The sequence below is a fragment of the Plecotus auritus genome (assembly GCF_963455305.1).
Source record: "Plecotus auritus genome assembly, chromosome: 12".
In the NCBI taxonomy this organism is placed as follows: Eukaryota; Metazoa; Chordata; class Mammalia; order Chiroptera; family Vespertilionidae; genus Plecotus; species Plecotus auritus.
Window position 1 is genome coordinate 32,099,323 of NC_137778.1, and position 12,705 is coordinate 32,112,027.

Below are 12,705 nucleotides of genomic sequence, written 5' to 3' on the forward strand. Positions count from 1 at the left end.
CAGGTTTGGGATCCACCTATAGCCCTTAGGCAGGCAATTTCCAGTAACAGGCAAACTACCTTATCAGTAAGGATTTACATGAGACTAAAAGGTGGAAGTTGCTTCAGCTCCCTTTGTCTGGACTGAACTGTGGGTGTATGGCTCTGACCCTTGCTGGAGCCTCAAGGTTGACCAGCCTTCCGGGTTCCTTGTCCACACCTCTCTGCTAGTGAAGGCAGTGGGCAGCTTCCAACAGTTTCTCAACATAATCTTTAGTGATTTCACACATGGCAGTAAATGTGACAGTCAGTGTTGCTCAGAGTGTGGTCCCAGCTCTGTTTCATGGGACTCACTTGTGAAGCCTGCTCACAGTGCCGGTGTCTGACCCGTCTCACGTTTCCTAAGCCAGAATCTCTGTGGCCAGGACCTAGGCATTTTGTTAAGATTTTTACAGAAGCACCCTGGTGATTCTGAAACTTAAGCTGCTTCGGGGGTTTGAAAGAGTTGGCTCCTAAGGTTCCTCTCAAGCACTTATTTCAGTCTCAGACCTGTTTTGACCCTTGGCAGGTGGTTTGGGAGACAGAGAGTTCTCCGGAATGGACCTTAACCCACTCACCTAAAGTGTTCTGCTCTGTTAAGTACTGAGTCCCTGCTTTAATGTGTCCTATTCCTGTATTGACCTGCCTTGCTAAATATTGAACATTCACAAAATATCCCATGCCATACCTTTCTTTTTCTCTGTTCTCATGTGGGCCACCATCTGAGTGGTATGTGAATCAAGGAAGGTTATTTAGGATACATATGTACTCCAAATTTAATCTGAGAAGAGAAAGGACAGGAAAATTTTGTGTTTAAAATAAATCTGTTTGAAAACAAAAACTCACTTTTCTTTTGGAAACTTTGGGTGTATATAAACTTTAAATGTTTCTTCCCTTTATGCTTTTGCAAGTCCAGGAATGTAGAGATTGCCCACCTACAGCTGAGAAATGCTGCCTGACCCGAGAATCTTGAAAACCTTGCGTTTCCCCAGTGAAACTTTACTAAACTCCGTCGTCTCATTAAGGCCACAGGTGCCCTTAGTTTTCTCTCAGGTTATTTTATAACTGCCATTAGGAATTCCCCTGAGGGTCCTTTGTGTTCAAGGACTGCATTTCTGAATATGGAGGGGTACATCTGCTTTTTCATTCAAAGGGGGTAGAGAGAGGACATATATTACGTGTCTGGTTCTGTTCTGGACACTGTGTACATTCTCATCTCCCCCTCAAAACAACCATGCAGGTGTTACCCCGGTTTGCAGAGGAGGTGTGGAGCCTGAGGAAGGAAGGTTCTTACCCAGGATCATAAAGCTTGTCAGAAGTAGAGCAGGACTCGAATCCAAAGCGCGTGTTTTTCTGTCTGGCTCCAAAGCACATGTTTTTTCCCTCCATCAGAGAAAAGAGGGTGGCGGCACTGTCCTTTATTTCCAGATGGTGGAGGGGAAGCCCTGCTGGAGTGACTTACGCAAGGTCACAAAGAGAGAGTTCAAGATAAGCAGAGCTCCACATCTCTTCTGTGTCTGTTCCTGATTTCTCCCTTTGCAGGTTCCCCCTCTTTGAAAAAGTCTGTATGGTAATCCAAACATGGCAGAAATATTTTTTAAATAGGAGTGTTGCCTCTCAAAGAAGAGCACTCTCAGCAAATGTGTTACATGTAAAGCCATTTTTGTTGAAGTACACGAACAGAACTAGTCTCAAGGCTGTGCCACCTCCTGGCATTTGCAGAGTTCTTAAGCATCTTTGAGCAGAATTTGCTGCTTACTGAGCAAACAGAAAATTTCTGATTGACTGTGTTAGGAGGATGGCTTGAAGTGAGAGCTGCAGGCCTGGTTGCAGGGCAGTTTTCTTTTTTCTTCTAACATTTTATTGTAGAAATTTTCAGATATATAAAGAAGTTGAAAAAATAGTACATTTAACCTCCCAACTTAAGAGCCTTCAGCTTTCTGCCATTCATGTTTCATCTGTCTCACTCATGTGCTTTTCCCCCTGGAGTTTTTAAAAGTAATTTCCATGTATATCATTTCTCAGGGCTTTTTTTTTAAAGGTGCAAGACATAGGAAGTTTTTATTGGATTCTGTACCGAAGAGAAATGCTTAGTAGTCAAAAACTACAAACGGATCCCTGGCTTTGGTTTGGGTGGTGGTATGAAGACAGAACTCCCTCCCCACTAAGCCCAGGGTCAAGTTGCTTACCAACACAGCAAACAGGCCTGGAAGCGAGCTGTGCAAAGCGCAAGAGGGAGCCCCGCCCTAGGTTCCTCTGCTTGGGGTCGCAGGGCATTCCTTCGTTGTTGTTGTTAATCCTCACTAGAGGACATTTTTCCATTGATATTTATTTTTTAATATTTCTTTATTGATCTCAGAGAGGAAGGGAGAGGGGGAGAGAGAAACATTAATGATGAGAGAGAATCATTGATTGGCTACCTCCCGCACGCCCCCTACTAGGGATCAAGCCTGCAACCCGGGCATGTGCCCTTGACTGGAATCGAACCTGGGACCCTTCAGTCCACAGACTGATGCTCTGTCCACTGAGCCAAACCAGCTAGGGCTTGCCATTGATTTTTACAGAGAGTGGAAGAGAGAGAGAAACATCAGTGTGAGAGAAACACATCAATTGGTTGCTTCCTGAACGAGCCCAGACCAGGACCTGGGCAGGGAAGGAGCCTGCAACCAAGGTATGTGCCCTTGACTGGAATCAAACCTGGGACCCTCTGGTCCACAGGCCGACGCTCTGTCCACTGAGCCAAAAGGGCTAGGGCCACAGGGCATTTTTTTTTTTTTTTTTTTTTTACCACTTACGACATTTTTATTGGCATATGACAATTTACAAGAGTCCCTGTTGCATTATACATCACACTGAGTAAGAATCGTTGAGCCATCTACATTCATTCTTATTAGGTAATATTTTCGTCTCAAATTATAATTCCCAACACTTGATTTTAACGGTGACAAAAGGAAAAGATAGTAATTCCCACAGGGCATTCTTGAGAGAGAAAATAGTTGAATTCTCTGGCTAAGGATAACAGAGCCTTTAAAATTATTTTTTAAGGTATCATTTATTGAATACCTAATTATGCACTAAATATTGTAATGCTTGCAATTAACTGTGATATATAGGCCATTATTAAGAAGATGAAACCAAGGCTTCTTGGAGTTTAATAATTTGCTTAAGTTCGGTAGTTGCCCAACAGTTAGGAAGTAATGGGGCCAGGATTCAACCCAAGGCTTTTGACCACCCCCTCTGTGCTGCTTCCTGTCCCAGTCTTTGCTTCTTATAACCCCAGAAAAGTTCTCTTCTGTGATACTGCCTGTCATATTTCCAAAGTATAATGGCCTGGATTTCTTTCTGCTCATAGTGCCAATAGCAAGGCTAAGCAGTATCCATATTTATCACACATACAGGAAGGTTGTGATAAAAGGGGATGGAATAAGGTTGTGGAAGAGGAGTGGGAGATGAAAAATTATGCAAATGAAGTACTGTGGCACTTCTGAATTGACCCTAACCCTGTGTTCTTGCTACCCTTTAGTAATTTTTCCCCTTGCACGCTGGTTGGTGTGGCTCAGTTGGAGCACCACCATAAACCAACAGGTCTCGGGTCGATTCCTGGTCAGGGCACACACCTAGGTTGTGGGTTCAGCCCTAAAAACTTTATCCTCAGGTGAGGATTAAAAATAATAAATAAAATCATTTTTCCCCTTCAAAGTTGCAATTATTTACCTAAGCAGAAATAAATAGAAAGTAGGGAAGGAAGCATGGTGTGCTTTTTCCCTGGGTGCGCTGGTCTTCCCAGTCCCTGGTGTCGGTAGCAACTCCTTTAGGTGCCAGTCATTGGTACCAGAGTCATAGGTTGCCTAGGGTCCTTTTTGTGCCTGTGTCTCTCCTCCCCTCGTAAGGCACAAGGCCTCTCTCGGTGTTTTCTGATCTCCCCGCCCGTCTACGGTAACTGAAGTTCATAGGGTGTTATGCCTTTGTCTTCTCTCCAACACGCCACACGCATCACCAGTGTTCCCTGTTCTTCCTGTGTGATATGCAAGGCTATTAGCTTGTTTCTCGGGCAGTCCCTGAGAGGAAACCAGGTCAGAGTCCATGAGTCTTTTTTTTTTTTTTTAAATCTTTTCCCTATTTCTCTTCTATTTTCCTTCCCACTTGTCTTCTTTTACTCTCTCCTCTCTTACCTCAAAATAGTGAGTTGAGTGAAAGAGGCCAGCCAGCCTTAATTGTAGAGGAGAAAGGACAAAGAGTTGAGTTAGGGTCGGTAGTCGAGAGACCTCTAGATTAGGCTTATGCATTATACCTGCCACTTGATTTTGGTCCAGATGCTTTTTAAGGAGACCGAGGGGCTGGTGGGGCTGATTTGAGGACTAGAAGAGAAAAGACCAGTAACCAAGAAATTAAATCTGGCTTACCACTTATTATTACCTGTGGCATTAAAGTCTCAGGCAGCTTAATCATCATCACTGAGTTCATTGTAACTTTTGATCGGAGGAGAGCTGGGGAGAAACATTAGCCCCTTTCCTTAATTATAAGGAGAGATTCGATTCCCATCCCCTAGGTCCAGTGAAAACAGAGGGTCCGAGTGGCATTGTGAGTTCCCTTCTAGTCCTAGCAGTTTGGGTTGCTAGTGTCTCTTCTGGCTTCATTTGCATCTCTTTTTTTAAGTAGAGAAAGGTTGGAGGTTGGACGTGGGATAAAGGATCATCTTGGAGTCCTGTCCCAACTTGGGCATGGGCGTGAGACCAGAGGCAAGGTCTTTGGGTTGTTGGGGAGAAGTTGCTGTGTTCTTGTGCCATCTCAGCAGCTCTTCATGGTGGTTCAGTTCCATAGCAACATGCTTTCCCTTCCTTTTTTCCCCTAGTACCTCAACATGCTAAGAACTTGTGAAGGCTACAATGAAATCATCTTTCCCCACTGTGCCTGTGACTCCAGGAGGAAGGGGCACGTGATCACAGCCATCAGCATTACGCACTTTAAACTTCATGCTTGCACTGAGGAAGGCCAGCTGGAGGTAAGAGTTCAGCGTGGGGCTGGGGCTAGGAACCCTGGCGTTACTTTGATACTCACTCTCGTTGTGTTTTAGTTCTGGTCGTGGAATGATGTCAAAACTGTCTGACTGGGGTGGATAAATACGCACTAGATTCACGCTGATCCTCACCTTCACGTGTTACCCTGACTCTTATTCTTCCGTCACCTTTTCCCTGAAGTGATGCAGACATCTGCACTCATTTCTCTTCTGCTGCCTGGCTCAGAACCGTCTTACTAAGTTTCCCACCATTCTCAAACTTGCTCTCTTGTTCTTGGTTGTTTAGAACCAGGTAATAGCATTTGAATGGGATGAGATGCAGCGATGGGATACAGATGAAGAAGGAATGGCCTTTTGTTTTGAATATGCACGAGGAGAAAAGAAGCCTCGATGGGTTAAAATCTTCACACCATATGTGAGTGGTGGACGGGGAAGCATGCTTGGGGAGGATAGATTGGGCTTAACGTTCTTAAACTAAATGCTTACGTGGAGAGAGCTGCAGAGAGAGCAGTGGGCGTGAGATCTGAACCTGTTTGAATTCTAGGGCCCCGGGTTCTTCCTGTCTTTCCTTGGGGCCCCACTAGGATTGGCAATTTCACATCCCGCATGACTCACAGTTACCACTAGAAGGAGCCAGAGAATCGTAGATGAGCCAGGCCTGGATTTTGTGGGGCTTGTCAGGGTTTTTCTCTAGGCTGAGAAAGTTTGGAAGGTGGGATAGCTCAGGGCAGAAGTTCAAAGGCATGGATGGCCCTTGGGTACCTGGTCCTGCGAAGTCAGTGAGTGTTGCTATGTTCTTTTTTCAGTTCAATTACATGCACGAATGCTTCGAGAGGGTGTTCTGTGAGCTCAAGTGGAGAAAAGAGGTAATTCTAAACAAACTTGAATTGATTATTTCATCTTTGTTTGTTTAAAATGTATAGGCTCACGGCCACATAACCTGGGGCCCTTCCTCCATCTACATCTTTCTGGGACTGTTGGTTAGGCTGATGACCCCATGTGAGCCAGGATACTCTTACAGAGAGGGTTAACTTTTGGATGCTAAACAGCCTGTGTAAAAAGCCCTGCTTCTTCCTTTGTCTAGAGCAGGGGTGGGAACGTGCGGCCCACGGGCTGTATACGGCCCAGAAAATGATTTGGTCTGGCCCTGCCAAGTCATTAAGGGGTGAGTTAATTAAATGTTTGACCAAATGTAGCAGGCTAATTTTTAAGTTGATAATTTTGTATGGCCCGTGAATGATGTTATAAATATCCAAAAGGCCCTTAGCAGGAAAAAGGTTCCCACCCCTGGTCTAGAGGATGGACATTGGCTGCAGGCTACCCCGTCTCTCATGACTTCATGGACCCCCCCCCCCCCCCGCCTGATTTTATCAAAGTACCCTCCATGCTGTTCCTGACCCAGAGGGCACTGTCCTCAATTTCAGCCGCTCTGTCCGGGCTAACCACGAATGCGTGTGTGTGGGCAGGTCTTTGCCCTGCTTTACTGCTGTCTGTGTGCCAGTGCTGGAGCAGAATTAGGAGCGTCTGAATATTAGCCACTTAGTCTCAAAGAAAAGGTTCCCGAGGTTCAGCAGTAGCGTCAGGAACACAAAAATGTATATTCTTGGTATCGTAGAAAGCACACTGGTCTTTGGGCACAGGATCTGGATTCTCTCCTGGCTTTTTTTTCTCTATGATTTTGGACAAAGCAGTCTCCCTAGAGTCCAGTTTTCTCATTTTCTCTCACGTGTAAAACGGGAAGGCTGAGCCAGATAATTAATAGCCAGGTCCCTTCCAGCTCTAAAGGCTGTGATTCTAGATGGGAAGTTACAGTGGGAAGAGGCCCATCCAATTGAGTCATTCAGTCGTGCATTTTCTGATTACGTTTGAATGGTTGTCTCCAGATGGGAGGAGATGTAGACATCTAAGGCTTCCCAATAACTCTCCTTTTTTTCTTTCAGAACATTTTCCAGATGGCGCGGTCACAGCAGAGGGATGTGGCCACCTAGCCTTCCCTTACCCCCCTTCTCTTCACCTCCATCCTCTTGCCCCTTCGTCTCCCATGTCAGACAGAGTAACCATTAACACAAAGGAAGAGGAAAAGGAAAAGTCATTATATTCAAAGCCCTAAACTAAATAATAATAATCCTTCTGAATTTCATGTCTCTGGAATTGAGCCGGTAGAAAACAACAGATTGGTCAGCACCGGGAGTCACCTGAGTTAAGATAGGAACAGGAATGAACCCAACCAACTCGCCGAAGGTCTCTTTGTCCTTGCACTGGGCCTCGCACCAACAGACTCTCCTTGTACTATATTTTTAAGACTGGAACTATGAACTCCATCCATTTGCACTGTTCATACATATATATGTATGTATGTAAAAATTATATATACACAAATTAGCTGCACGTATATACATATATATATTTCTTTTTAAATTTCATATTGATGGCAGTACCTTTTTTAGCTTGTGTTTTTACACACCTTTCACTAGAATTCATGACTTCTTTCTTGCTCTCTTTCTTTTGAAACAAACTTTAAAAAGGAAAAAAAAAATTTACAGGGAAAATACCTCTCCTCGTGAAGGACTCGAAAAGTTTACAACCTGCTTGGATTTCCCCCCCTTTTTTGTACGGAGTGATGATTCTGGCTCATGTGTGACTGTAGAGTCTGAGGAGCAAGGAGCATAGTTTCTTTTTCTTCCAAGAAGCTGTTGGGGAGAAGTGAGGGGTGTGTTCCTAAAGGGCCGCCAGGCTGCGGTCTGCAGGGGCGTCTGCAGACTCGGTGTGGTCTCTTAATTCCAAGACATCTTTCCTGGTCTGTCTCTGACTCTCCACCCATGGCTTTCTAGCCACATTCCACATCTTCCTGCTTCCCCAGGGCCCCTGTATGCTCTCCCTGCACTGGTCTACAATGGGAGGGGGAGCTCAGGAGGGCAATGCCACAGGAACCTGAAACACTTCCTGGTCATAATTTCCCTGCTTTTCTGAAGCAGAGGTAGGACTAGGGCCCAGAGTTAACATTGATACCTTTAGGCACAAAGATGGGATGTAGGTAGGGGAAAGGAAGGAAGAAATGCCCTATGTACATATAAGCTTTTCCCTACTCGATCTGTGACCAGTAACCACCCATAACTATTACATTCTCTGTGACTTCCTTAAACAGCTGACAGCATCCCCAGGCCTTGGGGAAACTTGGAATGGGTCAGTGGTCTGTGAACCAAACTGCATCCATCCCAGCCAGCTGAGGACCCAGGAAGGAGCAGTGGGAATATGGTTTAATTAAAAGGAGACTGAAGGAGAACCTTTTTGTCCCTTAAAGATCTCATCTGACCTTGCAGGTAGACCTTTTGAGATCTAAGAGCTACACCCCAGGGCTGGGGTTCAGGGTTGACTAGAGCTGGGCAACATTGTCGGCCCTCGGGCTCTGTCGTTAGATGATTGCTCTGGGAGCTCTAAGTCAGGCTCCGGTGCAACGGAAACACATCTTCGAACCTTCTTTTCTTTTCCCTTCTCCACCTTCTGAACAAAAACCTCCATAGGGTGGCATCTTTTGCTTTGTCTAACTGGGAGGCAACCATGGTTGGTTGTAGTCAACTCCACTGAGCAGTGTTGGGGTGCTTTGAAGTTTCTTTTTTTATATCTTGTTTTTGCAAATCATTGTGAATCCTCTTTCACTCTGTTATCCTAGTAGCTGTTTGCCCCAGGGGAGTGTAGGATCTTACAAGATATCCTATCTTCTCTCCCCTACTCCACACCCAGGTGGAATCAGAGCGCAAAACATGTGAATGCCGAGTGTTGAAAGTTGCAGAGGGTGATCCCTGATTTGAAGGCTTTGTCACGGGATTAACTTCTTTTGGCTGCAATGAATTTAATAATGAGCCAGAGGACCCTAGAAAGAAGATCCGTTGATTTCCCACTCCTAGATGCTAAAGAGGCTTTTGAGGCCAGCTTTGTTCAAACTATAAAAAATCGTAGCAGTTTGCCCCTGTCCCCTCATCGTGGGCTAGGAGGCCCTGTGCAGCCCACGTGCTGACCTCCGCATGTGAGATGCCCTCAGGATGGAAGCCCCTTGGAGTGGACAGGTGCTGCTCTGTCCCCTTTCTGGCATATTCACTTGGTGCTTTGGAGAGTGGGTGAAGACCCACAGGTTGGCGTCTGTTGGCAGACTCTGGAGGAACAGCCCTTGCTTGAGGCTGTAGCACTGACAGCACCCGGCTGCAGCACGGTAGGGGAGGCCCCGGGGACAGCGCCTTCGCCCACAGCAGGTGCCTGCAGAGGCCGCAGCCCTGGCCGTGGAGCTCCGAGGATCCAGCTCTTCTTTGCATGAAGCAGTGTTAGTGTGACACTCCTTCCCCTGCTCTGCGTTTCCTTTCTCGAACCCCTGCCCCTTCTTGGTCCTGGGCTCTGCCCAGGGAGGCTTCCAGTTTGTCTCTGGGAAATGGAAGGGCTCCCCTCCCCCTGCCTTGCCCCAGCGGAGCCAGCAGGATGTTCCTGGTCTCCTGCGTCCTCCCCTCCACACTCAGTTTCTATCTTCTTTGGTAAAAGCTCCGCTTTTTTCCTGATCCGGAGAAAATGCAGGCCCTGAGAAGCCTGTCCCCACAGAAAGGTTTCCTTGGGCCAAGCTTGGGGCTCTGCTCTTTATATTTATATTCTGCTCTCCATTTCTCTGCCCTCCCCTTGCCCGAGGCCTAAGCTCAGCACAGGTGAGTGCTCAGAGCAACTCAGGCCTGGAGGGAGTTCTCAGGGAGGAATGAGATAAACGGTCAATAGCCCCATGCCTGGCCCATCTGGCTGCATCCTTTAGTTACCCAGGCCAGCAGCTTTGGGTTATCCCCTCTTGTAGCTCCTAACCCAGTGCTTGGAGCAACAGTATAGGGCAGTGGCAGGAGGTGGAACCTCTCTCTCATCTCAGAATTTTCCAACTTATGGGTCTGGCTCCTAGGAGGCAGTTTTCTTAAAAGGGACTGCATCCTGGTTGGTCTGAAGCCCCCAGACCTGGAGGGACTGCTGTGCCCTCCCTTCTCTGCAGTGTGCGCTGGTGGATTGATGCAGCAGGAGGAACCGTTTGGGCTGTTGGACTCCCAACAGTCACCAGATTCATGTGTCACATTCGCTTCCTTTTGGAGGGAGGATGATGTGAATACTGAGAGTGTAGAGGCGATGGGTGTGCTTTAGCACCTCACCTTCCAGTCCCACCTCCTACCTTCCTCTTCTCCTAAACCCACGCACATCATGCCAGGCCTCACTCACACCAGGACAACAGCAGCTCACTCCTCAGCAATAATCTCAGGTGGGTGGGAAGCTTAGGGCTCTGGGGGAGATCGGCGTCGAAGAGGGGAGTGATACGGGGTGAGGCACGCGGCCAGCTGCTAAAGTTGACACCAGTTTTATTTATGTCAGGCTCCCTTTTTAAGCCAGTGAGCTGGGCTTCAGTTTTCCCCAGGCCATGCACACTTTTAATTTATTTGAGAGAAACTCTAATTGTATTTTCACTGCAGTATCTTGTATTTTTTATTTGTGATTTAAGAAATGTGAAGAGAAAATACACAGACACATAATGGCTAGCAGTGTTTCTTTCATTCCTGGTTCTAGAGCTAACCACTCTAAAATTGTTTGGTAATGTCACTTAGTGTAATTAATTGTAACATATTCTTTTAAATAAATTGATTTATTGATGAAACTATTCTTTGTTTTCCTAGGTTACAAGTCCTTTGGGTTGTGTGGGAAGCAGTGTAGAGGGACCTTTGAGGTTTGAGTTAGAATGGTCAGCCTGGAAATGGGAAGGAACATTTAACCAGTTACCCCAAGTAACAAGTGACCTTCTGAAGGCAGGCGATGGGGAGGGGAGGAAGGGAGAAGCTGGGAGGCCTCTGGTCTAACGTGTGTTCAGTGACTCCTTTGAAGATTCCTTCTCCCTCAGACTTCAGTTGATTGTGCCAGCCTCTCACAGGGCTCCTCTCTCGACCTTACACAGATAGATCCTGGCAGAATCCTTGGGACACATCTTAGGCCTCAACCCCCAGCAACATGTATAGACTTTGTCATTTTTCTACTTTATGTATATACTAGAGGCCCGGTGCACGGATTCGTGCACCAGTGGGGTCCCTCAGCCTAGCCCTAGTCTGTGCCTGCCCTCTCGCAATCTGGGACCCCCGCAGGAGATGTCGGACTGCCTGCTTTGGCCCGATCCCCGCAGGCCTGCAGGGATTGGTTCAAAACTGGCAGTCCGCCATCCCCCGAGGGACATAGTAGTGCATGAAGTGGCAGGTGGCTGGGGAGGAGCCCGGGCCAGGCGCCATGCCACTCCCGCTCATCCCCAGCCCCACTGCGCCTACCGCCACCGCCCTCGGTAGCGCTGCAGTGGAGGCAGCAGGGGCTCATGCCTCGGCAGCTGCACTTGCCAGCCATGAGCCCGGCATCTGGTGTCCGTCGGTCAGCTGAGCGGCGCTCCCGCTGTGGGAGTGCACTGACCACCAGGGGGCAGCTCCTGTGTTGAGCATCTGCCCCCTGGTGGTCAGTGCACATTACAGCGACCAGTCGTTTGGTCGCTTAGGCATATATATATATATATATATATATATATATATATATGTATTTTTTTAATTGATTTTTTTTTTAAAGAGAGGGGGAAGGAAAGGGAGAGAGGTAGAAACATCTATGAGAGAGAAACATTGACCGGCCACCTCCTGCACACCTATTGGGGATCGAACTCGCAACTTGGGCATGTGCCCTGACTGGGAATTGAACTGTGACCTCTTGGTTCATGAGTTCATGGATGCTCAACCACTGAGCCAAAGCTCTAAAACTGTAGGTGGGGAAAAGGGAGTTTGCGAAGGTATTATCCAGACTCCCCCACCACCCCATCACCCGTAGTCCCCCTGACTGAGGATGTTTTTCTTGATGCCTTTTCGTTTCTATAACTGGAAGGCATCTCCTGATTCCTGCTATTAACCTGTCAGCTCCACTCTTCTGCCTCGAGAAGTTCTTTTCCTTCCCTCTTCTCTTTATGTTGCCATTAACGTTAGAGCAGCACCTCGATTATTTTAGAAGAAACTGGTGCTAAGTTTCATTTTGCTTGGTCTGAAGTGAGGTGATGCTATTGTCACCCTATTTGTTCTCTGTCCCATTTTATTACTGAAGCTAACAGAACCATCCTTCCTGTACACCCTTCCTGCTCTATTTGAGACCAGTATGCCTGGAAAATCTGTTGGAACAGGGAACAAGTCAGGAGCCTCTTTTCTGTCTCAGGTGCCTCCTCAGTTTTGCTGTCAACGGACCTAGAGAATCCCTGCCCAAAGTCATGTTGTTTCCTCCAAAAGACTGCTCTGTGTTTCCTTCCTCCCCATCGTTCGACCTTGATTATCCACTGCTTCTCTGGAGAAAGTCTGGCTGCAGCCTTGACAGGAGGGGCACAGCTCGTAGCAGGGACAGCAGTCAGTGAGGCATTCCTCAGTGTTTGTGTGGAGCCCTGAGACCCCGAGGCTGCCAGGAGGGAGGACGCTTCCCCGCCCTGTTATATGCCAGCCCCCGTGGCCCGCCCACAACCCCAGCCAGTCAGTCACTCTGGGAGAAGCCCTTTGGGCTGAAACCCCGTCCGTCTTTTTGTCCTGACCCAGAAACTGTTGCCAAGCCACCGAGACAGCTGAGGGGGAAATTCATAATGTTGATAGCAGCTCCTGCTGTCCTCAC

The 12,705-nt window shown here is 47.3% G+C and overlaps 1 protein-coding gene across 2 annotated transcripts in view; it reads left to right on the forward strand.

The window, feature by feature from the left end:
• The window catches only part of SNX27 (sorting nexin 27), a 56,719-nt gene extending 46,018 nt beyond the window's left edge, over positions 1–10,701 (forward strand). For both annotated transcript variants that reach the window (XM_080647563.1, XM_080647564.1), the window contains exons 9-12: positions 4,870–5,019; positions 5,321–5,449; positions 5,841–5,900; positions 6,975–10,701. In XM_080647563.1, the coding sequence (XP_080503689.1) occupies positions 4,870–5,019; positions 5,321–5,449; positions 5,841–5,900; positions 6,975–7,022 (387 nt within the window). In that variant the 3' untranslated portion in view covers positions 7,023–10,701. The remainder of the gene's footprint in view (positions 1–4,869; positions 5,020–5,320; positions 5,450–5,840; positions 5,901–6,974) is intronic.
• Positions 10,702–12,705: the final 2,004 nt, after the last annotated feature.